This window comes from Denticeps clupeoides, chromosome 19 (genome assembly GCF_900700375.1).
Source record: "Denticeps clupeoides chromosome 19, fDenClu1.1, whole genome shotgun sequence".
NCBI lineage: Eukaryota > Metazoa > Chordata > Actinopteri > Clupeiformes > Denticipitidae > Denticeps > Denticeps clupeoides.
The window spans coordinates 18,680,493-18,705,097 of NC_041725.1; the positions used below are offsets into that span (position 1 = coordinate 18,680,493).

The 24,605-nt window shown below is 47.8% G+C and overlaps 2 protein-coding genes across 6 annotated transcripts in view; one reads left to right on the plus strand and one right to left on the minus strand.

Moving 5' to 3' along the window:
- The window catches only part of tgfbr3 (transforming growth factor, beta receptor III), a 60,640-nt gene extending 53,794 nt beyond the window's left edge, over positions 1-6,846 (minus strand). The window contains exons 1-2 of the mRNA XM_028962107.1: positions 6,641-6,846; positions 2,520-2,681 (exon numbers count right to left, since the gene is read on the minus strand). Of these exons, the coding sequence (XP_028817940.1) occupies positions 2,520-2,574 (55 nt within the window). The 5' untranslated portion in view covers positions 2,575-2,681; positions 6,641-6,846. The remainder of the gene's footprint in view (positions 1-2,519; positions 2,682-6,640) is intronic.
- A 4,117-nt stretch (positions 6,847-10,963) lies between these two features.
- On the plus strand, positions 10,964-24,272 carry brdt (bromodomain, testis-specific). Of its 5 annotated transcripts, none has more exons than XM_028961498.1 (21): positions 10,964-11,016; positions 13,533-13,792; positions 13,934-14,071; positions 14,160-14,298; positions 14,379-14,506; positions 14,611-14,964; positions 16,103-16,231; positions 16,315-16,557; positions 16,780-16,952; positions 17,050-17,327; positions 18,114-18,209; positions 18,433-18,552; positions 20,028-20,083; positions 20,199-20,346; positions 20,705-21,019; positions 21,282-21,346; positions 21,561-21,681; positions 21,784-21,842; positions 21,962-22,158; positions 23,059-23,281; positions 23,561-24,272. In XM_028961498.1, exons 2-21 carry the CDS (start codon positions 13,607-13,609, stop codon positions 23,627-23,629), a joined length of 3,237 nt encoding a protein of 1,078 aa, XP_028817331.1. In that variant the 5' UTR covers positions 10,964-11,016; positions 13,533-13,606; the 3' UTR covers positions 23,630-24,272. The 5 variants fall into 5 exon arrangements, with proteins under 5 accessions (XP_028817331.1, XP_028817330.1, XP_028817333.1 ...); XM_028961497.1 differs by lacking the exon at positions 10,964-11,016 and adding an exon at positions 11,054-13,152; XM_028961500.1 differs by lacking the exon at positions 10,964-11,016 and adding an exon at positions 11,055-11,590 and having other exon boundaries at positions 23,059-23,291.
- The last annotated feature ends 333 nt before the right edge of the window (positions 24,273-24,605 follow it).

A 24,605-nucleotide genomic window follows, 5' to 3' on the forward strand; every position in this document is an offset into this window, starting at 1 on the left:
TTCGAATCCCGACCCGCCAAGGTGCCACTGAGCAAAGCACAGTCCCCACACACTGCTCACCGGGCGCCTGTCATGGCTGTCCACTGCTCACCAAGAGTGATGGTTAAATGCAGAGGACAAATTTCGTTGTGTCACCGTGTGCTGTCTCACAATGATAATCACTTCACTTTAAACTAATGAGTAACCAATAATCACCTCATAGTGTGGACCTGAAGGTCAGGTGGATCCCAGCATGCACTGCTACACTTAGCACTAGAATCTATCAGAATCACGGTATCAAAATCCAAACGGCCAATATGGTTTCATCTTCAGGCTTCACAAAAAACATTCTGCTCCACAACAGTGAGACTCAGATATCTGATTGCAACGTTTTCTGGGACGAAGCTGGTGTCCTCGGCATTTCCTACATGGCGGGACAGTGGCAAGATCTAGGGGAAGATGCCGGACAGGAAGAAGTAGGTGGGAAGGCCCCCATGTGTCTGATCCTGCAGCCACGATCAGCACTGAGCTGCCATTGTTCCTCTCGCTCGCCGGCGGCTCTCCGGAGGCGTTTTTTTTCGGCACGTTGACAGACGCCAAATGCTCCAGAGATGATGTGCACTGAGTGCATTTTCAGGTACAGCAAAGAAGAACTAAAAAAAAGTGCCAAAAACCTCAGAAGGTGAAGATACAAAAGTCTTTCAAAGTAAATACAAGTGAGGGACACATCTGAGACCATATAAAGTTGGTTGGCAACATTAGTGTGTCGCTGCCCACCGATCTCCTTTAAACATCACCGCAACGCAACTCCACCTTGTTCCATCCATATTGGTCATACTGGTCATCATGAAGGTTCAACTTTCTACTCAAACTTCTTCATGGCTTCTAGGTGGTATTAGCCTGGTGGGCAACATACTAGCCTATGAACCAAAAGAGCACTAAGTCCAAAAGTTCAAACCCCACTTATTGCCATTTGTCTCCCTGAGCAAGACACCAAACCCCGACCGTCCCTGTCACCACTGATTATTAGTCGCTCTGGATAAGGGCGTTTGGCGAATGCTATAAATGTAAATGTTAGCAGCCAGTCCACCGGCATTTTGGACAAACAAGCCATTGCTGCTAAGACGGTTTGGACATTGCTAGTACTTGGAGACCCGTTGGGTGGGTTTCGTCCCAGCCAGGTCCCTGACAATTCCCCCAATGTTCAAGGTAAAGCACGCTGGCTTTGAGGACCTAATGACATCATGAATATTCCCTCATCATAAATTGAATTTCCATTATATTAGTGCATTTAGCGTTCGTAACATTTTCAAAGCTAAGGTTTACGTATTTGATTTGACGTGCTAGGTTTCTATGGGAACGCGCAGTCGAAAGTCTCATTGTATTTTCGTGGGACCACGCCCACACAGATCTCACCCACCCGCAGGGACATGCAGGAGAGCTGTCAGGACCTCGCGGACCAGCCGCCGGCTCTCCACCGTCAGACTCCACCTGTCAGAGCGCTCCCTACAACGCCGATCCATGTGGAGGCATGCTGGGAGCAGCGGCGAGGGAAATTCCGAGTGACGGGGCGTTGGTTCTAGGGTGGGGGGTGATTTGTGATTGCCTGACAAAAAGCAGACAGTCCTCGTCGTGCTTTGACAAGGCCCCCGAGTGCACGGTGCACTTATCGAGGCAACACCCGGGCGAACGCACCCTACACCGAGCGTTCTGAACAAAACACGTTTAAAGTTTCTACCGCGACCGTAATTTAAAGAAGGACAATCTGATTCGCTGCTCATTTGCATAAAGCAGACATCTTCTTCACCTTCTCAAATACGTATCATAATTCCTCACACTGTGTATAATGACATTGCAACTCTGTGTAAGTGACATTTTGACAGGATTTTTTTTTTCATTTTTAAACACAAGGATGATAGTGAATAATAATTAGTGAATAATATTTTTTTTTTTCATTCCATAATTATTTTAATTAAAAAAAACCATCACAAGTGCCTTTTTGGACCCAACTGCTTCCGCGTTTAGTGTTAAATTGTTTTTATTTTGTTTGTTCGTTTAATAACCCTAAAATATTAAGAGTTAAAAAATATTATCTCCCAAAATGTCACTTCTTACCCCTCTCACCCCTCGATGAATGACAGTGATGATGCCGACGCAACACATGAAATCCTGTTGACTGTGCGATATGTGCCAGGCGGTTCCACGTAGAACCGTAAAACCGATGGCAGAAAAGATTTCATTTTGCATCAGACAGAAAAAATGAGACTCAAAACTCTTTTTCTGCAATCTTCTAGCAAAAGGAGGCATCTAAACTTTTGAACTGCAAAAACAAGATCCTGATCCCGGAGCCCCCCATGACGGAACGTTTTCCTTCATCAGGATCAGTTCGTCATTGACCACCGTGTGGCCAGCACCTGCCCTTCTCTTTCGACCCATGCCTCCAGCGTCCTCGGTATGAGGACGCATCTATAAGGTATCACTAGAAGAAGTGTGGTGAGATGTTGATTTATTATCCACTGGTGCTTGGGAGGGATACGTACCCGCAGACCCCAGCGTGCAGACAGTCAGGAGAATCAGGGGGTATCTGGGCAGCATCGCTGATCCAGGATGGCCGTCTGAAACTGGAACGACAGAGCTGAGGCGCGTGGAGGACGAGGGTCCCAACACACACCCGAATTCTTCAGCCAGGCGACCGTTGGCCTCTGAGGAGAAAGAGACAGAGAGAGAGAGAGAGAGAGAGAGAGAGAAGAGGAGTTAAAAGAAGGTGGTTTCAGCCGCACGCCAGTGTTGGAGATTTGGGGGTCTTGGAGGTGGTGACCTCAGAGCAGACGAGGGGTTAATCCCCCCCACCCCCAATAATTACGCTTCATATGAGGCATGGGGGGGCTTCACCGCGGGTGAAGGAGATTAACCGTGAACTTGCTGTTAACCTGCGTGGCCACAGACGACCCGTTCGAAGAGAAGATGGCCGTCTGTCCACGTGGGGTTTACTCCACAGCAGGACACAGGGGACGTCTGTACGAAGATCGCAGATTCTCCGCAGAAACCTTCACTCATAAAACAGCTGAGATGCTCGCTTTCCAGCTCGCGGCGCCATGTGTTGGTTTTGTACAGTAGTTCCATGAAGAGGTGGATTCGACCTGATCGCTATGGGAACGGGCAGCCCCACCTGGGTGGAGAAATCATGTCGGCAACGCCGGAGACACTTCTGGTGGGGCGAGGAGTACTCAACTAAAGCTTCTTAGCAAAGCATAAGATCAAACTACAATCAAGTTGTAAAGTCACACAGACCCACACACACACACTGACCGGTCTGTATGGTTTAAACACCACAGTGGTCAACAGTCAACACAAAACTGAGTTAAAGTGTAGTGATTGTCACATGTGATACACAGCAGCACAGCACACGGTGCACACAGTGAAATTTGTCCTCTGCATTTAACCGTCACCCTTGGTGAGCAGTGGGCGGCCATGACAGGCGCCCGGGGAGCAGCGTGAGGGGACGGTGCTTTGCTCAGTGGCACCTCAGTGGCACCTTGGCAGATCGGGATTCGAACCAGCAACCTTCTGATTTCGGGGCCGCTTCCTTAATCGCTAGGCCACCACTGCCCCATGACATTAATGGACATGACATAACATTAATCACAGATTCAAAAAAGTCAAATTTTTATCAAAAAATTTAATCTAAGGATCAGCGGCATTACAACCTTTCACCCCTTAATTCTTTTATTTTGTGTAGTTACTACTTTAGATGTCTCCTGACATGAAAATGTGACTTTGTGAGATGATTGAACATTACCACGAGTTCCCCGACCCTGTCTATGGTTCTGCAGTGGCTAGAAATGGCGATAGATGTCCATTTTGCTTCACTGTTTAGAGCGGCAGCTCAGATGGTCGGATCTGGATTTTGTCCCCTTATGACATCACAAGGGGATTATTTTTTATGGAAAAATGCAGACACGACTTCCTGTCTGAGCCAAACATTGTGGTTGATGACATAATTTCTGCGAACTTCTTGGCCGCTCTCCTCCTCGTCCCGCCTCTCTCCTCCTCATTAGCATTTAAAGCTACAGATGGTGCGTCCTGGGAAATCTCATTGTGGGACTGGATCAAAGTGGCTGTAATTCTGCACCAAGAGACTTCAGATACAGAATTAGGGGACCAATAACACCGACATGGAAAAAAATTCATCTCGGGGGACCTTTAATAGGCTGTAATTACATGACAATAAAGAGATGATGGCCCCATAACAGTTAGCTCCGTGTTTCATCACGGAGACCTTTTTTTAGTTCATATTCAACAGGTTCTACGGCGCTGTGATTCATATTACACCTGCTTGTCAGATCAGTGAAGTGATGAAAACCTGATTTTGCACACAATATCCTGTAAAATCATCACATTACTGTATATTACTGATTACTGAGTGATTACAACTGAAATGACAGGCGTCCCCTTTTCTATTGAATGGAAGTTGGTGTGACGATCCGCTGTGTGGTGGCAGCAGGTGGGGCTGATTAAGGTGCAGCGCGGTATTTTACGCGCCGCTAACAGCTGGCGGGGACAAAGGGGGCTTTCAGCAGCCGCCAGCTGCTGCGCTTCCACCAACACCGCGCTTCCAGGGAGGTGTGCGGCGGCCACACATCTATACGGTTCCTACGCGATCTGGCCTTGCGTCCCGGCCTCCGACCTGACCTTAACTCCAACCGCGTCCCACGTACAGCAACGCCCAGGCCCGCGCTCGTGTACCACCTCGAATAAGACATTAGAGCCGCGGCGCGGCGCAGACGAAACGGCGGCACGCGGCTTCCGGGACGACGGAAAAACGAGTCCTTTCGCATCGCTGGCCTGCGTCGCATTTAAAAGTGGCCGCGCCGTGATGCAAGCGAGTGACGGCACCCCTGCACGCGTCAGAGATAACGTTTTAGGGGAGGGTCGGGAAATTCTCTGGGTGGTAAGAGCATGAGAGACGGGAGGTAACCTTTCCCCCTTATGACGTCATAAGGGGACAAATTCCAGATCCGACCGTCTGACTTGTCGCTCTCTGAACGGTGAACCAGGACGCCATTTCTCGTATTAATGAATAATAATAATTTCACATTAATGAACCCACGAGATATGAAATGGGTGGTAGTAGCCTAGTGGGTAACACACTCGCCTATGAACCAGAAGACCCGGGTTCGAATCCCACTTACTACCATTGTGTCCCTGAGCAAGACACTTAACCCTAAATTGCTCCAGGGAGACTGTCCCTGTAACTACTGATTGTAAGTCGCTCTGGATAAGGGCGTCTGATAAATGCTGTAAATGTAAATGTAAACGCAACACAGCAGAAAAACGCCGCTGCTGACCACAGACAGGGACGTCCTCCACTGAAAGTGTCCAGCATCCCCGATTGCGTAAGCGATGGACGAAGCGACGCAGGCCTGACGTGTTTCTAGTGCAGGACGTGCTTCGTTCGGCCAAATGGATTCCCCCCTTTCTGGAAGTGGACCGGGTCACGTGTCCTGCTGAGACTCGCGAGGGACACGCGTAGTGGCCAGCTGCACAGGCCGGGATTTACACACGGAATCAATACGAGCCGGAGTTTCTCAGGGCGTGTGTGTGTGTGTGTGTGTGTGTGTGTGTGTGTGTGTGTGTGTGTGTGTGTGTGTGAGTAAGAGACCTGTATCGGTGAGTCACGTCAGAATGCGCGCACACACACATGCACCGACAGGCACGGCATGCACTCACACTCCCCGGTGTGACCAAACTCACCCTGGGGAAGGGACCTTCACCCGGACCATCTCTACACGCGTCTGGCCGTCACCGTGGCCGCCCGCGCGAGGGTTCGAGTACAGGTGACTGTCTCGCTGACCAGCTCATCCTCAACATCACATCACTCCGCTCAGTGATCAACGGTGCGCCGCAGCTGTCGGCGACCCTGTATGCGGTGCGCGATCCGGTGACGCAGCAAACACGTGCAACTTCTGCGGTGAATTATTAAAGGGCCCAATAACCATTCGGTGTTAGTAGACTCTAAACCAGAAGACCACAAGGTCCCAGGTTCAAATCCTGCTTACTGCCATTGTGTCCCTGAACAGGACACTTAACCCTGAGTGTCTCCAGGGGGGACTGTCCCCATCACTACTGATTGTAAGTCACTCTGGATAAGGGCGTCTGGTAAATTTTGTATTAATAACGTGTTTCTGTCGTTTATTTAAAAGGACAATTAGGCTTTCATGGCTCAGTGTGGTTAATTATCCAATTATTAGTTACCAAATGTCAGAGTCGGAGGAGAAAGGGAGATTTGTCAGCTCTGGGTGTGAACAATACACCACAGAGTAAGATGTGCACACGCCGGCTGCAGTTCCGCTGCGGGATAAAGTTCTCCGGGTCCCGGGTTCGAGTCCCGGCGCCTGCAGTATAATTAAAGCTGATGATGATGATGATGATGATGATGCTCAGAGGGCGAGCGTGTGCATGCACGGTCGAGTTTACAAAGTTTCCCGTTATCGAAAGTTCATCCCCGCTTCTTTTTCTGTACGTGTGTGTGTGTGTGTGTTATCACAAACTTCATTCAGCCAAAATGTGAGGTTCGCGCGTTGACACTCAAAGCAACTTAATAAAATGCTAAAAAAAAATATTATAATAAAAATAATAGCGGAGAAGTCCGCTGACGTACCCGCGGAGCTCGGCGGCGCTCGGCGGCGCTCGGAGGGACTTCTCCCGGAGAAGAGCGGACGGCGCCTCCTTCCTTCCCTCCCGGTCCGAACCGCTCCGCCGGAAAGCGGCAGCAGGGTCCAGAACGCGACACGGGTACAATCCGCGCTGTGAAAAGGTCGCTTAAAAAGTTTTAAATCTCCAGCCCCGCGTTGCTGTGTACTTCAGAGGGAGGCGGGGCCGGGAGGCGGAGGCTTCGCGGCCCTGTCAATCAATCGAAACGGCGGCGTTTGATTGGAGGTGAACGGTTGTGGGCGGGGCCAGGCTCAGTGCGCACCACTGCAGAGTGCGGAGGAGAACCGCTTTTAATTATAGGGGACATGCTGCACTCGGACCCACTTTTTCCAGGGGAGGGGAATGGTGGTATCTGGAGACGTAGTTTCAATTTATTCGGATAGTGCAGTTGAGTATTTAAAAAATCTGAATCAGAAAGTACTAAAAGAAACCTGATCCCATTTATCGTGTCCCTCAAGCACAACTTATAACACTGCTCACTAAGGGTGATGGGTTAAACGCGGAGAAGCAACAAAGTTTTAAATAAATAAATAACAATATACAATACAGTGAAATATCGTAAATACAAAAAAAACACGAAGATTACCACAAGTGTGACTAAAATGCAGATGTAAAGTCAAAGTGAACTTTATTGTCATCTCACCATGTACGAGTACACAGAGAGATGAGATTGTGAAGCTTCGGGGACTCAAAGTGTGCAAAAAGGCACACAACACAAAAACATGACAAAAGGACATTGTGCACTGTCCCATAAAATAGTGCAGGTTGAGACAAACTAGCCAAACCAGGCAGACAAGTAACAGCAATATGAGGATATATCAGTTAATGTATACATTTAGTATATAGTGTATATGAAATACTGTGATAATAACAACTTTCATCAGCTGTTTAGGGGGTGATGCTGAAGGGACAGAGACCGTTCCTCTGTCGACTTGTCTTGGTCCGCAGGCTTCTAGATCGTCTGTCAGAGGGCAGAAGGTCAAACAGTCCATTTCCAGGGTCTGTGATGATTTTGCCTGCTCTTTTCCTGTGAAATGTGAATATACGTACGTGTGTGTGAGTGTGTGTGTGAATCATTTTCACCATTATTAGTGATCCATTATGTATCGTCTGCCTGAAATTATCATTAGTAAATGAATTAAATCACAAAGTTGAATAAACCTGAAAATGTGCCTGAATTGTGAAAGTGAAAGTGATTGTCATTGTGAAACACAGCAGCACAGCGCACGGTGACACACTGAAAGGTGTCCTCTGTATTTAACCGTCACCCTTGGTGAGCAGTGGGCACCATGACAGGCGCCCGGGGGGCAGTGTGTGGGGACAGCGCTTTGCTCAGTGGCACCTCAGTGGCACCTTGGCGGATCAGGGTGATTTGAACCGCTAGGCCACCTCTGCCATTGTTTATTCCATGGCTTCAGCTTTGCATTTTTTGTAGCGTGCCAAAAAGTTTAGTGTAAATACTAATATAAATAAAATTTATATTATACATATATAAATATCACTAAAATGTAAGTGATTTCTGTAGTATTGCATTTTTTTATTGTTATCTGCTATTCTTTACTGTTTTATATCGCCACTGTGGTAATATATCTTTTCTACGTTGTCTATGCTTTTCTTTTATTGTCCACAAACACAAATTGAAATTATTGTGTCGCAGCATACATTAAGCAAATTTTATTTCCACACGTTGCTGTGAGCAATTTACCCAAATTCGACCAGAGGCTGCAAACAAACGCATGAAAAGGAGCATCGTTTCTTCCTACACGCACAGCACACGAAGCCACCACGCACTCTGGCAACCGGCAGCATCGTGGCAGGACGTCCTGGTCATTTCGAGCAGCACGGCCTGTCGTGTGCGCGGAGATTCTGCGCGGTAAAGGGCATCGGTCCCTCGCTGTTGCCATGTGACGGGATTCAAGGCTGGAGACGCCGCCAGGGCCGTCCTTAACGCAAGGCTGGCGGTCGCTTGATACGACCACCACCTTACAACTGTTCATCACTGTCCTTGGCTTCTTTTAAAAGTGTTGTGTGTGTGTGTGTGTGTGTGTGTGTGTGTGTGGGTGTGTATTTGTTCTCCTGTTTCTATTTCTGTCGTCATGCAGACGCCTCTTTTTTTTTGTGGCTGCTGGATGCTGGAACAAACAGGATCGATGTTACTTAGTTGAAGCCTCTCAAGGAGGCGGAAATGCTTTGTGGCTGCTTACAACGTAAAATGTCAGCGCGGTGATACCCCGCTAATGAGACGCCGCCCGCGCGCGACAGCGCCGGGGAAGCTTCTTCCCGGGAAGGCCTCGGCGTGACGTGCCGCTTTCGAGTGTCGAGCGGGGCGTCCCGCTCAAAGCTCCGCCGCGTCTCATGCATATGGATGTCCCGGCGCAAGGCCCGTTTGTTTGCCTTCGGTGTTCAGCCGGCTGCTACGGCTCAGACGAGGAGCGGAGATGAGAGGCCCTCGTGTACTCACACCCAGTGTTTTTCCGCTTTGATATCTGTTGTTGTGTGCGCACTCGCGCATGTGTGTTTTTTTTTCTTGTATTTGATTTGTGTCTCGGCTTAAATAAACCCATATATTCTTAAATTACCCCCCCCCCCTCCACACACCACCACAAAAAAAGGTCTCACAAACACAACATTGACAGATGCACGCTTTATTCTGCCGTTTACACACTAATCAAAGTGCATAGTTTCACTTGTTGAAGTACCTGTCTAGGCTTCGGAGGACTTTTGTTCGCTCACACCCATGCCGGCGTTATCTCACGTGTACTTTGGGGGGGGGACGGGCTGTGAATGAACCCTCCGCCCGAAAACCTGCTGCGGTCGCCTTGCTCGGGGCGGCCTGCGTTTGAAACACTTTCTCACACGTGGGCGATGGCTCCGGCGGAATGTTGCACATTAACCCCTGACCCCTCGGCTCACGGGCGATGATTGGGCCTTTCATCTGCAGCACGAGCAAGCGGCCTACCGTGCTGCGCCGGAAGACGGGCATGTGACGGTGCTCGGCAGACGTTTAAAAAAAACGTCGCAGCTGCGTTTTTTACGTATTACGGTTACATGCAATATGTGCATGGCGTTGCTTGTCGTACCCACGCCACAATTTTATAATGGGGCACAAAAAAATACGGACAATGCTGCCACCTTGTGCTTATCCAGTGCACACAAAAATAAATCTATTCCCCTGAGAAAAAAAGACTTTTCTTACTCACATACAGAAAAAGGCACAGATAAAGATGTAATAAGCAGAGACGTGTAATGTTTAACATTTGTAAAGCTTAAGAAAATATATCCAGGCCATGGTAACTAAAATGAAGTGTGTATAAATAACTAATTTCAGCACCAATGAAGTGACTATACTTTCATATTATTAGCCAGATAGAAAAACCCTACTCACAGAAAAAGGTAGCACATACATTACATAATACCTAGCTTAATAGAGTAAAGTAATTAATATCAAATGGGGCAGTGGTGGCCTAGCGGTTAAGGAAGCGGCCCCTTAATCAGAAGGTTGCCGGTCCACCAAGGTGTCACTGAGCAAAGCACCGTCCCCACACACTGCTCCCCGGGCGCCTGTCATTTACATTTACAGAATTTATCTGACGCCCTTATCCAGAGCGACTTACAATCAGTAGTTACAGGGACAGTCCCCCTGGAGCAACTTAGGGTTAAGTCTCTTGCTCAGGGACACAATGGTAGTAAGTGGGATTTGAACCTGGGTCTTCTGGTTCATAGGCGTGTGTTACCCACTAGGCTACTACCACCCTGTTATGGCTGCCCACTGCTCACTCAGGGTGATGGGATAAATGCAGAGGACAAATTTCACTGTGTGCACCGTGTGCTGTGCTGCTGTGTATCACATGTGACAATCACTTCACTTTTTTTTTTTTTAGTTTTTTGGTGGAAGCATATGTAAAAAAAAAAAATTATTACAGGACTTGAAGCGTGACGTAAGCCACCGACGAAGGAAATAAAACAAATCTAATTAGAAAATAAAGTTTAAAGGAAGTTGCTTTTTCTTCTTTTATGGTACGAAATTGAAAACGGACTCGTTTCAGACGTTTTGTTAAAAGCATGCTTGTTATTATTTCAATTTACCCTTAAGCCTACTGTTTTTATTTATTTAATGCCAGTCATGGATCAATTAAAGACTTTATTTTCAAATGTTTAATAATTTTTTCTTTGCCCACTGCATCTGTGGCGTGACGTAATGCGCCGTCATCGCCGACCGCGGCCCGCGCATGCGCAGACCCCGCCCTCCGTTAACGTGCCACAAGTTGCGCCTTCCGAATATTTGACGCGCGTCCGACGATCCCCGCTTTCCTCCCAGACCCGGTGTGTTTTTTTTATAAAAAAAAAAAAAAAAAAAAAAACTCCGCGGCGGACGGTTCAACGCCGACGAGAATGTTCTCGAACGGTCATGTGACGTTCGGCGGCCGGTTGTGTCGCACTTTGTGGGGGGAGAGAGGAAAACAACAACAAAAAAAACACACCGACGTGCGCGTCTTCGCCTTCCTTCGTGCGGGAAAAAAACGCCGCCGGGACGAGAGTCTCTTCGGTAAAAGTAGAGTTTTCGCGGCGCCCGTTTCCTTCCCGTCGCGCCACGTGGAGCCGTCCCGACCAATCGCCGCGCCGGGTCCGGACGGGAGGGTATAAATGCCGGAGAGGCGCCCGCCATTCGGCGCCGCGTTACCGCCAAATAGAAACCAGCTACTCGCAGCGTCTTTCTTTATTTCTTTCTTCGTTTCTGTCGATTCGATACGTCTCTGTAGCCAGTAGCGCCGCCGGCAAGACCCCTTTCCCGTGCTGCCTTCCAGCGGCCGAACCTCCACGGCTCTCGGCGGCCTGTCTCAGTTCGGCAGTAAAACGACGTAAAAAAAACGTGTCTTGTTGTGCCGGAGACGGAAAGGTAATTTTGTCTGAGACGCGTTGGCTAGCTAACACCGCGGCGGCCGGTTGGTGTTGTCTTCTCGGTGTGTGCTGCTCTCGGAGGCTGGAGTGTTGGTAGCGGAGGGTCTTTTTCTCTTCTTTTTTTCACCTTCTTCCCCTGAAAGACGCAAGACGCGCCGCCATTTTGTTTAAGCGGAAATAAAACCTGACACACATACACGCTTTTTTTTATTCTTTAGTTGGTACGGTTCGTCTTGTGAGTAAAAAAACGTGGTCTCGAAATCCCGCAAAACATTGTAGGCTTTTGATAACGGGGCGTTTGGTAACGGTTACGTTTCCGTTCTTGCCAAGTCGCCATTTTGTTTGTGACCTCGCTGGTCAAGGGCAATTTGGGTTTACTTTCGATATGTGCGTAATGCCTCGAAATAAGTTGTTTCGTTTTTTTTTTTTTTTTTGGCTATAAAATAATAAGATTTCCAGTTGTCAGCAACGTGACATGTTTAAGTCGCGAGTGGGAACGACGCAGTTGGCTAATGCTAACCGTTGCGTCACACATTGTAAATTGTAAAAACAAACAGCGGACACGTGTTTAGTTTTGCATTTGCGTTCTTCTAACCCCATTTTACTGTTTTTTTGTTTTTGTTTGTTTTTTTCCTTTATTCAGGTTTGTAACGAAATAAAACAAAACTATTTAGAAAATAAAAGTGTAATGGTAGTTGCTTTTTTTTTTTTTTTTGTTACGAAATTGAAAACGGACTCGTTTCACACGTTTTGTTAAAAGCATGCTTGGTGTAATTTCAATTTACCATTTACTCATTGATTTAATTTGTCAGTCATAGATCAATTAAAGACTTATTTTCCAATGTTAACATTTTATTTTTTTTCTTTGCCCACTGCATCTGTGATTTTTGTTTTTGTAAGTCCTTGGCAGGGCTGATAGCTCAACTGTAAATCAACTTGTATTTCATGCAAATAAACTAAAACCGAAAGCTCTACGCAACTTGTAATGTAAATTATTTGAATTGGGTATGGGCAAAGTCCAATGCGAGTGGAGATGACCAATTTTTGTGAAGACTTGAGTTGTCTTGACGGGGTAAGTTGTTGAAGTGCAGCAGGCGCTCCGCTTTCTGTTCCCACCCCCCCCCCCAGAATCGGCCTAACGTGCTTTACTCATTGGCTGTGAGAGCAGTTGCCGTGTGGTGTACATGCATCAGCCGTTCAAATCTACCAAATTAGTGTTTTTTTGTTTTTTTTTCTTCTTTTGTTCACTTCTGTGTTCACGGAACGTTGATTCACAGTGACAGTCTGCCCTGAACCTTCTATACTTGCTGAGAGCTTCCACTCGGCCCACCTGACACCATTTACCTCCGCTTGCGGGCGTCAGTAGGTGGCAGTGGACTCCACGTGGCCACGAGATGAGACTCCTTCCATCCAGGTTCACCTTGGTGATGGCGGAGTTGTCCCCTTTGAACAGATTCGACCTGCTTCTCGTAGCAACTTCCCGTGTGCTGCATCGTGCTGGAAGCGTTTTTCACACGGGATGCTTGGGCGATGCTTACATACCCAGCTCACCGGTCACAGGTGGCTTCTCTGTGTTCTACTGAAAGGTTCTCTGGAAAATAGGCCTTGGCCTGTTACGTAAAACCCATGGGTGAAGGGTTCAATTTACATTGAGAATTGTAAATTTTCAGTAGTTTGATCAATCTTATGCTGATTAATCTGTCAGTTTAATGCGACATTGTGGGTGTAAATTTAATGTATGTGCATAAATAACTCAAAAGCACATGCTTTGTTTTTGGCCCCTTTTGGGTAAATGTGGGCCTTTGCATTCTGATTGCAGGCATTGGATTGCCAGATCTGTGGGGTTTTTTTTGTTTTGTTTTTTTTCCCCTTTCTCTCCAAGATCTGAAAATCCCTCTCTTGTGTTTGCCTTCCATTCCCAATCCCCACCCACCCACCAGTGGCACTAACAGATGATCAGTGACGTGCACTGAGAAGTCGCTTCAGCCGGCTGCCGTCCCCCGGGACCCTGGAGATGACAGACACCATGTCTGTTATGGGCGGGAACCCTCCACCCCCAGAGTACAAAAACCCCAAGAAGCCTGGCCGCCTCACCAACCAGCTGCAGTACCTTGAGAAGGTGGTGGTGAAAGCCCTGTGGAGGCACGGCTTCTCCTGGCCTTTCCGGCAGCCGGTGGACGCCGTCCGGCTCCACCTGCCAGTGAGTGGAGAAGATGACGCTCCCTCAACATGATTTAGTGCTAATTTTAAGCATCATTTCCTTCACCAAGTCCAGAAAGAGCAGTCATGACTGTTGTGATGTGATGTGTTGAGGGCACGCTGGGTTTTGTCTTTCTTGCAGGATTACTACACGATCATCAAAACCCCCATGGATATGAACACAATCAAAAAGCGTCTGGAGAACAACTACTACTGGAGAGCCCTGGAATGCATCGAAGACTTCAACACCATGTTCACCAACTGCTACGTGTACAACAGGGTGAGAGGCATGCGGTTGTGACTCCAGGATGTTTCTGTCTCATAAAAAATATATATATGTACATATAAAAATCTCAATTGTGTTGTAGCCAGGAGACGACATCGTTCTGATGGCGCAAGCTTTGGAGAAACTCTTCCTGGAAAAAGTGTCCAAGATGCCTCTGGACGAGTGCGAGATCTCTGCTGTGACTACGAAGGCACCGTTGAAGGGCAGGAAGACGTCAGCGGGTACCGAACGGCCTCTGGGGTTCGGCCGGGTCTCACCTGCGAGTTTGCCAATTAATCTCCCCCCCCGTCTGTCCCTGCAGTGCCGGTGAAACTGAGGCCGCAGTCGCCCGTTTCCGAGGTGGTTTTCCAGCAGACGGTGACGGTCATCCCTCCGGAGATCCTGCACGCCATACCCACAACCCCCCTCTCCGCGCAACTGTCTGCCAAAGTCAGTCCCCCTTTTCTTTTTTCGCCATTGTAGATTCCTTAAAGGATCAGCTGTCTGATAGATAGGTAGATATATATATATATTTTTTTTTTGGCTTCCATCAGATGAAAAAGGGTGTGAAGAGAAAAGCAGACACCACAACTCCCATCCCCTGCGAGTCTTTGCCCTGCAGCGACGAAGAGCCCAAGGCCCTGAAGCTGCTCTCCCGGCGAGGCAGCGGCCGGCCCATCAAGCCGCCCCGGAAGGACCTGCCGGAGTCGCCGCCGCAGCACCAAGTGAGCAAGAAGGCCAAGCTGTCGGAGCGACTGAAGTACTGCAACGCCGTCCTCAAGGAGATGTTCGCCAAGAAGCATGCCGCCTATGCCTGGCCCTTCTACAAACCGGTGGACGTTGACGGCCTGGGCCTGCATGACTATTACGAGATCGTTCAGCAGCCAATGGACTTGGGCACCATCAGAGTAAGACACAAAATCCGATTGTTGGGAATGAACGCCTTTTTTCAGCATTGTTCAGGGTTTCTACAGTAAATTAAATTCCTACAAAAAAAAAAGTCATGGGTTTTCCAGGCCTTGCGAAGTTTTGGAACACGAAATAACCATAAAGTTCTGGAAAAATCATTGAAATCTGATTCACGCATGAATGTATAACGCAATACATAGTTCCCGAAAGACTGTGCGAGGGACGTTTTTCTACGTTTAAGACTATGTTTAAGCTTTTCAGGGTTTTAAGACTTTATTTGGTCATTTCCTGTGTTCGTTGCGTCAATTTTTGTGCATGTGATCAAAAAATGGAATGGAGTACGGATTCAATACCTAATTATTTTTTTTACGGGTAGTGTTACAAGATCTGCACTCAACAGATGACTGTTTTAAGAAACACGTATTCGTTAATTTATTTTGTTTGTGGTTTCAGCACTGACTCCTGCTGGTAAGGAGTACACGCTTACTTTAAAAGTCACGGAAACGCGTTCTTACACATTCGTGCAACATTCTTTTTAAACAATGTGTGAGAGCGTTGATTAACAGCCATATCAGGACTTGTTGGCCCTTAGTTTCATATAAAGAAGCACCGCTGTGGCCATAGAAACGCATTGACAAGAACTTGTCAACCTGTGATATTCAACATTTTAAAACATTGACTCGTAGGATAAGTTTACATTTACAGAGTGTCTTACAGTCAGTAGTTACAGGGACAGTCCCCCCCTGGAGATGCTCAGGGTTAAGTGTCTTGCTCAGAGACACGATGGTAGTAAGTGGGGTTACTGCTTTGTGGAGCGAGGCATTTCACTCTAAATCCCATTGTTTTCTATGGGATTCGTGCCTGAAGAGATCAATAAAAAAAATTCGGTCTGGTTTTATTAATTTATTTGCTTTAAGTGAAAGTGAAGGGATTGTCACTTGTGATACACAGCAGCACAGCACTGTGCTGTCCACTTTAATCTGTGTAGGTGAGCCTGTTACTCAACTAGGCTACGACCACAGTAAATTTCAATCAATATTTTTTTAACAGCCCATTAATAAAAGACTAATAGCTAGTAGATTCCTTTGTGGTTTGTGCAGAATTCTTTATTGACCTGAGTGAATTTTATGCGTTCAGCTAAAGATGGAGAACCGTGAATACACTGACGCCCACCAGTTTGCAGCAGACATGCGCCTCATGTTCTCCAACTGCTACAAGTACAACCCGCCCGCTCACGAAGTGGTTGGCTTTGCACAGAAGCTCCAGGTGCTTCAACTTTTCACTTTGTATTAAACCGGCCTGTACCATGGTTCTCTCATCCTCTCATCGCTGCTGTCTTGCTCCTGCAGGACGTTTTTGAGACTCGCTTCTCCAAAATCCCAGAGGAGCCGGTGAAACCGGTGGGCTCAGGTCAGTCTTCCAGCCAGAGGAGACACAAGCCGGAGGGGGGGCACCGAGCAGGGAGTCCGTCCAGCTTGGCCGGCAGCAACTCTGACCGCTCCTCGGACTCCGACAGCTCTTCTGACTCCGGAGATGAGGAGGAGGAAGACGAGGAGGAACGGGCAAAGAGACTCGCTACTCTCCAGGAGCAGGTTGGTCTTTTAAAAATTAATCATTTGGGGCCCTTTATCTATGATTATGTATAAGCAGTTGTATTGATAACAATTTTTTTTTTCCATTAATAGAATTTATAACATACTAACCTTTTTAGAAGATAATTTTAATTGGGGGGGGAAAAAGTAGCTTTTCAGCAGGATTTTGACCTTTGGCGGTTACAGTGCGCTAATTAAACTCCTGAATTTTCTGCCGTGTAGCTGAAAGCCGTTCATGAGCAGCTCCAGTTGCTGACCCAAGCGCCGCTAATGAAACCGAAGAAGAAGAAAGAGAAGTCCAAAAAAAGCAAAAAAGAGAAGGGCGCCCGCAAGCATAAGACCGAAGACCCCAAAACGCAGAAATCCATGAGGAGGGGCAGCAAGAGTTCCACCGGGTGAGTTGAGACGGCCCGAGAGCCACCGAGCCTTTCATTTCACTCCTTGGACCACGGGTGTGACTTGAGTTCATCCCAACCTCCTCGATTCCTGCAGACACGGCGGGGAACTTGGACTCGACCCGTCCGAAGACGAGACGCCTGGCCCTCCCATGACGTACGACGAGAAACGCCGCCTCAGCCTGGACATCAACAAGTTGCCCGGCGACAAGCTGGGCAAAGTGGTGGCCATCATCAAGGCCCGCGAGCCATCGCTCCGGGACACCAACCCCGAAGAGATCGAGATCGATTTCGAGGCGCTGAAGCCCACCACGCTGCGGGCGCTGGAGGCTTTCGTGCTGACGTGCCTGAGGAAGCGTTCTAAGAGCTCGAGCAGTGAGTATATGCAACTGGCCTGTGCTTCGTCCTAGCATGCATCGCCACTCAAATTCTGTCATAGAAGTTTGCATTTTGTGTGACATTGAGCCCCTAAGATCACAATAACACTTGTCAGTAGTACTAACAGCAACTCGGTTGTTATTGATGTAACACAGTTTGTTGGACTGGTATTCTCTGAAGAAGGTGTTTTTGATTTTAGTTTTAGTCTATTCTTTGCGTCCAGCTGTCATTTTAGTCTAGTCATGTTTTTGTTGACTAAAAGTCTGTTCATTTTAGTCTGAATCATCCATGCATATTTTTTATCAATTTAAATAAATGTAAATAAATGTTTAATACATTTAAATAATGTAATTCTATTTGACCAGTTAAAATAGTACAAGTACCTGGTAGAACAGACAAAAACAACATTTTTAATTAGTCTAACCCATTTAATAATTAAAATGGGATTATCTTATTATTATATTATTGTTACCATATAGACTTAAGAATACTTGACATCCATTCCAGACACGGAAGGCGCTCTGATTTGTTCTCATTGTGTTTTCTTTGCCACTTCGTTGTAAAGAATTCAGAATTATCCTGAAATCAAATTAATGCCACGATTGCATATATCGGACGTGACTCCATCTGTGTGACCGGATGGGGAGATACAGGACACAGAAACCCCGATTAAATGAGAGGGACCAAAATAGTCATTTGACTTTGGTCATTCTGAATTAATCGGTATCGCAGCAGTCTGCCTGACGCACCGTCTCATTGGTCCACTTTCTCTGCCCCGCACAGAGAAGAAGCCGCCGAAGCCGAAGAAGAGCGAGGCTGACAAGCCAACTGAGAATGATGACGAGGAGCCCGGTCCCACGAAGAAGGCGAAATCGAAGAGTAAGCGCTGCGTTCTAAAACCGGCGCGTCGTGGCGTACACAGCGGCTTTATAGACGCCTACTGAGGACGTTTACTCGGTTGGCTGTGTTATATAGTGGGGAAGTCAGCCGCTCGGCTGAATGCAGTACCCGCTCTGTGGCATTTATCGATTTGCTTTGGAGGGTTTGAGGGTTTTTAATTTAATAAAGCCGTAGTGAGATGATGACGTTTCTCGTTTCGCAGGCGAACCGTCCAGGGACGTGGCCCGGCCCTCGCGCCTCAGCGACAGCAGCAGCTCCTCGTCCAGCTCTGAGAGCAGTAGTAGTGACTCTAGCTCTTCCGATAGCAGTGACTCTGAATCAGGTTAGCTGTTTCTCCTCAGCACTTACCCCCACCCCCCACCATCCACCCCATCCTCCCACCCACCACCCACCCCACCCGGGGCACGGGCGCACCTCACTACTCCGCCCCCACCACTGCACCGAGTGAGGAATACACACAAACGAATGAACGAAGAGAGAGAGGAAAGTTGCTAGCTCTTCCTTCACTGCCCCGTAGTTCACCCATGACACTTTTTACACCTGCTGGCATACCAAATACTTGAAAGAATTCTATATTAAAGCTATTTTTTCATTTTTTTTTTGTGTGTGTGTATTTGGTGTAAGCCTTTTTTTCATGCACTTTTTCTTTCTGTGAGTACAATGTCACATTCTTCTTCTTAGTCTCAGTAGGGTGCTGTATTTATTTTTGTTTTGTAGGTTTTAATGATTGAAGTTAAAGTTGCTCGTTGATATATATTCTTTTCTTCCATTTAAATGAGTGCAGGAGTTTGAAGTCAGGCTGGCCAGGCAGCTCCTCTGCCAGTTCCGAGCAGCGTTGATCAGGGCTCCCTGTAGCTTTTAATTCCATTATTAGTTGTCTAAAGGACTGAATAGTTCTCAGTTATCGAGGTATGCTTTTCCTGGTTCAGCGTGGATCCTCCATTCGTGCTCCACTCCGCCGTTGCGGAGGGGAAGAACTTTAGAATCGACGCTGGGGTATGATGGGATTTGTATGAGCCGTTCTCCACCTCACTTTAAACTCCAGCACTCCGTATGTTCCTTTGGACCGCTTCTCATTGTGGTCTCAGTATAATTTCTTTTTTTTTGTGTGTGTGTGTGTGCTTTAGTGTTTTGTATAAATTTTGTATATGGATTGTTAAAAATCAGGGGGGGGGGGGGTCACAAACATAAACTCTATGTTATATGTAGGGTACTTAAGATTGTAAACTAATGAGCACTTAGGCGTAGGACCAAATGATGTCATTGAAGGCCATTTCTGTCCTGCTTTAAACATCTGCTTTTCTTTTGGATTTTCTTTTTTTTTTTTATTATTATTATTATTAACGTTATTATCCTAAACATTTATCACATTTTCCTCGTTCTACAAATAAACAGATTTTTTTTCATAGCCTACTGTTGTACGTGCTGAGACTAGTGGTGTGTGTGTTCATTTCTCCAACGCTCCATCGCACGTGGCACAGCGGAGTCCGGTCACGGCTCGCCTGTTCACCACACACCCGACCTCCGGTCACCTGATCACTAGAGGCCGACGTCTACACATCCAAACACGCGCACACACGACCATCAGAGGGGTCCCTCTAATCCAGCCATTAAAACGATCAGCAAAAGTCCTTATGCTTTTCTAAAAATGATAATAAAAAGATTATTTATTAGTGTTAATTCAGGTAAGGGGTTCATTTTGTATTTCGGAATGCCTGTGAGTACCTAGGTTCTCCTGTAGCTCCGATGGAAGGATGGCCAAATGGTGACACCGTGTCCCTTGTGCGTGTCTTGCAGAGAAGAGCGGCAAGAGGAAGCGCAACAAAGCCGCCCCTCACGGCAGCACAGCGAAGGTAAACGGTGCAGACGTCCGGCCTCGAGTGGCGGAAACGGGCCGCTCGCCTCGTGGTTGCGGAGCCCTGCGCTGGGCCGCCGCGGTTATTCACGCGCTGGGTTTGTGTTTTTAAGCAGGAGCTGAAGAGGGCGGCCCGTGCCAGACAGCCGGGCCCCGTGGGGACGGACCTGGGACCCTCGGCCCTCACTCTCGTGACAGGCGCCACTGAGGTTGGCGGCCTGACCGCGCAGCAGCCGGGAGACGCCACCTTCGCATCCCCAGGTATCCTCGTATCCTGCTTGTGTGGGATTCTGTCTGTCCGAAAACTTTCCAGGTTCCATCGACAAACGTCTGCAAAGTGGCATAAAAAAATATTTGATTCTGAACTCGTCTTTCGATGTTAAGACAAGTACTCATCGAAAAAATGCTTCAGTCGATGTTCTTTAATACTAATTCATGATATAAAATGCACTTCCAGCTACCAGCCTTTTTACATCCTTAGCAATGACTGGACATGATTTCTGATTCATTTTCTTAATTAACATAACATTACATTTTTGAATGGTAGTGTAAATTATATTCATGGGATATAAAAAGTATTTAAAATGCTTCCTATTTTCTGTCCCATTCCATACCTTAGCCCTCCACAGTGGTCTGCCCCCTCAACCGGCCCGCTTCACCTCTAAAGCAGCGCCCCTCCCTCGCAAATCTCAGATTGCCCCGCCCCTTCCTACCGATCCCAGACACACCCAGCACGAACAGTTGTCCCCCTCGGCAGAGTGGGAGCCCCTGTCTGCAACCCCTGTAGCGTCTCCGCCCCCACAGGCCCCGCCCCCACACCCTTGTTCCTCTCACTTAACCCCTGTCCAAACCCCGCCTCCAACGCAGGACACCAAATCGCCCAGCCTCCCAGAGAGCACCGCCCACCCAGACCAGGAAGCAGGCCAGCAGGAAGGTAAGGGGCGTCGGCTCTGAGCATCCGTCTCCATCGCCGGCCCCCTGACTCCGCCTCTCTCCTAGAGTGTTGTGTGGTTTTTGGGTTTTCCCAGTCCTAACAGAGTACTGACTTCAGTCAGAAGAACTTCCTGTGTTTTTGTTGCGTTGTGGAGCTTCCTGTTTCCGTTGCCATGGCTGCATGTCCCATCCGACCGCTCACGGTTCTATCAGTCCAGCAGTGCGATTGCATCTGAATTCTCTCGCTCTTCCCCACCACACAGGCATCCCGGCTCTCCTCTCACCTCTGACCTCCCCAGCAGGACTTGGTCTGACGCTGGCTGTCGAGGTTTGTGCAGCTCCGTTTTCTTTCTCCTTAAAAAAAAAAAAAAATTGCCGACTGGCTGTAAAATAAGAACCGGAGCGCTGGTGCAGTGGGAGTGGATCACTGGGTCCCGACATGGTTCTTTATCTGAGAAAAGAACCCGTTTTCTTTTTTCCTTGGTACTATTCTGATGAAGGTTGTGTGTGTGTGTGTGTGTGTGTGTGTGTGTTCAAAGCAGGGCTGTCCGCTGCTGTCCCCTCTGACAGCCAGTCCCTTATCCGTGCTGAGGGACGAGCTGCCACTCACACAGCTGTCCAGAGATCCCACAGGCCTGCTGCCAGACACACACAAAACATCTAGTAAGCAACTCTCCCAGTGTGTGTGTGTGTGTGTGTGTGTGTGAGAGAGAGAGATTTGCTGAATTTGTCTGCAGTCGCCATTGTTTTTATTTTTTTAAACAGACGTGACCCACTCAGACACTGGAGAGCTTCACAGATCTCAGTCCACCCAGCTGAAGAAGGTGAGCGTTTTAAAAGTGAAAGCTCCACTTGAGAAATGGGCCTGGAGCTACTGCTGACCCTAATCCTGTGTGTGTGTGTGTGTGTGTGTGTGTGTGTGTGTGTGTGTGGGGACACGCAGGACATCGTCCTGAAAAATGCCGACTCGTGGGCCAGTCTGGGGAAAATGGCGTCACTCGCCCATTCCACAATCAAGTCCTCGAAGGAGAGCTTCCAGCAGTTCCGTAAGGTCGCCATGGAGAAGGAGGAGAGAGAGCGGGCGCTACGGCGACAGCAGCTGGAGGCGGGCCATGACAAAAAAGCTACAGACAAGATCAGGTGAAGAAAACGTTTCAGCTCATTGTTCAGTCAAATATGTAAATATTGCTCATCGTTGCATAATGTGTTTGGTGTGTGAACGTCCCAATAGCTTGAATTTTTGTTTTTATTGCCATAATAATTCGCAAAAATGAAATGCAACAATGATGCAAAAAAGGAATTGGAACAGAAATCTGTAAAATCTGATATCCACATTCACAAACACGGACTGTGCTAGTCAGCCAAAAAAAAGAAAAACGCCCTTATCCAGAGCGACGTACAGTCAGTAGTTACAGGGACAGTCCCCACCTGGAGACACTCAGGGTTAAGTGTCCTGCTCAGGGACACGATGGTAGTAAGTGGGGTTTGAACCTGGGTCTTCTGGTTCATAGGTGAGTGTGTTACCCACTAGGCTACTACCACCCAGACACACACACACACACAGATTTGCTTACTAGACGTTTTGTAGGAAGTGGTGGCCTAGCGGAAGTGGACTTGTAATCGGAAGGTTGCCGGTTCGTGCCACTGATGTCCCCTAGATTAAGGTCCCGTCCCCACACTCTGCTCCCCGGGCGCCTGTCATGGGTGACTGATAAATACAGAGGACACGTTTCACCATGTCACCATTTGCTGTGCTGCAGTGTCTCACAATGACAGTTGATCTGTTGATCTGGCAAGTTGACTAGCATGTTAGTCCGATTAAAACTAAGCCGCAGTGTGAGGTTTTATTGGAATCATTATGTGGACTAAGTGTGAAACTGTTTGGCTCCAGAGGATTTAATGTGTAATCTGTATTAATTTAATGAGAAAATAATGTCAGTCGTCTGATTCCATATTCACAATCTGTTAATGTTCTGCAAATAGCACCTGCACATTTTATTATTTTCTTTATTAATCTGATATTTTCAACTTCGGCCTCAGGCCAACACGACCTGAGCCAGACTGCGTCCCCAGACAAGACTTGCCGGAGTCAGCCGAGCTCCCGATCATGGCGGCCATCCTGGACGCCCCCAAACCAGGGGAGCTGCAGAAGGCTGAGGCACCCGCCACGCCCGCCACGCCCCCGCCGCTCACCCAGAGCAGCGTGGACCAGCAGCGCGAGGTGGCCCGCAAGAGAGAGCAGGAGCGGCGCAGGCGCGAGGCCGTGAGTACCGGTGTGTGTGTGTGTGTGCGTGCGCGTGTGTGTTGCCACATTATTGTGGCAACAGGGTGGTAGTAGCCTAGTGGGTAACACACTCGCCTATGAACCAGAAGACCCGGGTTCGAATCCCACTTACTACCATTGTGTCCCTGAGCAAGACACTTAACCCTAAAATTGCTCCAGGGGGACTGTCCCTGTAACTACTGATTGTAAGTCGCTCTAGATAAGGGCGTCTGATAAAATGCCGTAAATGTAAATGTAGCACCCCTGTCCTCTGTGCAGATGTCCGGCGTGATCGACATGACCATGCAAAGTGACATCATGTCCACGTTTGAGAAGAACCTCGACTGAGCTTGGAAGGGTCTCCTGGCTCGGCTGCACCAACGCGCCACGCCACGCCCATCCTGGAAGTTGGAAGCGCTGGACGCGTGACACGAGTTGACAGAAACGGGTCAAGTCTCGGTCGAACGGGGACCCGAGTCCCAGCAGAGAAACTCCACTTGGGTGTATTTTACTAAGAGAACTGTGTAACGTACAAGAACTCCCGCACACTCCTTTTCTTCTTTCTTTTCTACTTGTTGCATTTCGAAATGCTGCACTGAGGTTCAGGAATCAGTCAAGACCTGTCTCACACGTTGTGATGCCGTTTTGAATGAAGCGACGGGTCCGTTCTCCTCACATCGGAATAAAGTGACATGCATTCTGTGTTTGTTGTACACTGATTTATATTTGTATTATTTAATTCTAAAAGATCAACTGTATTATTTCTGTATACTGATTACGATGTACATGCATATGGACGTTGGATATGGAAAAGTATTCGTTCTGTAATAATAAAAAAAACTGCATTCTTTTTCTCCCATTTCGAGATGTGTTCCAGGGCTGTTCATCCCTCTGTGTTCGTGCAGGAGTGATCTTTTGGATTCGGCACTTTACTCTGTACCCACGTATCTCATCATTAAAACTGAAGCAAATGTGTATTTTCTGTAACGCAGTGTGTGTGTGTGTGTGTGTGTTGCTTTCAGAGTCTTGGCCTTCTCTCCCTCAAACCACTCGTGCTATGAAAATGTACATTTAAAATGGGTGGTAGTAGCCTAGTGGGTGAGACATTTGCCTATGAACCAGAAGTCCCAGGTTCAAACCCCACTTACTACCATTGTGTCTCTGAGCAAGACACTTAACCCCGAGTGTCTCCAGGGGGACTGTCCCTGTCACTACTGGGTTGTAGTAGCCTAGTGGGTAACACACTCGCCTATGAACCAGAAGACCCAGGTTCAAATCCCACTTACTACCATCATGTCCCTGAGCAGGGACATGATGACACTTA

Bases quoted from the DNA above. Each gene is read 5' to 3' on its own strand.
- brdt (XM_028961498.1), top strand. From the start codon at position 13,607: ATGACAGACACCATGTCTGTTATGGGCGGGAACCCTCCACCCCCAGAG. The intron at 16,953-17,049 runs GTGAGTTGAGAC...CGATTCCTGCAG, and splicing joins GGCAGCAAGAGTTCCACCGG to ACACGGCGGGGAACTTGGAC. The intron at 21,682-21,783 runs GTAAGCAACTCT...TTTTTTAAACAG, and splicing joins AGACACACACAAAACATCTA to ACGTGACCCACTCAGACACT.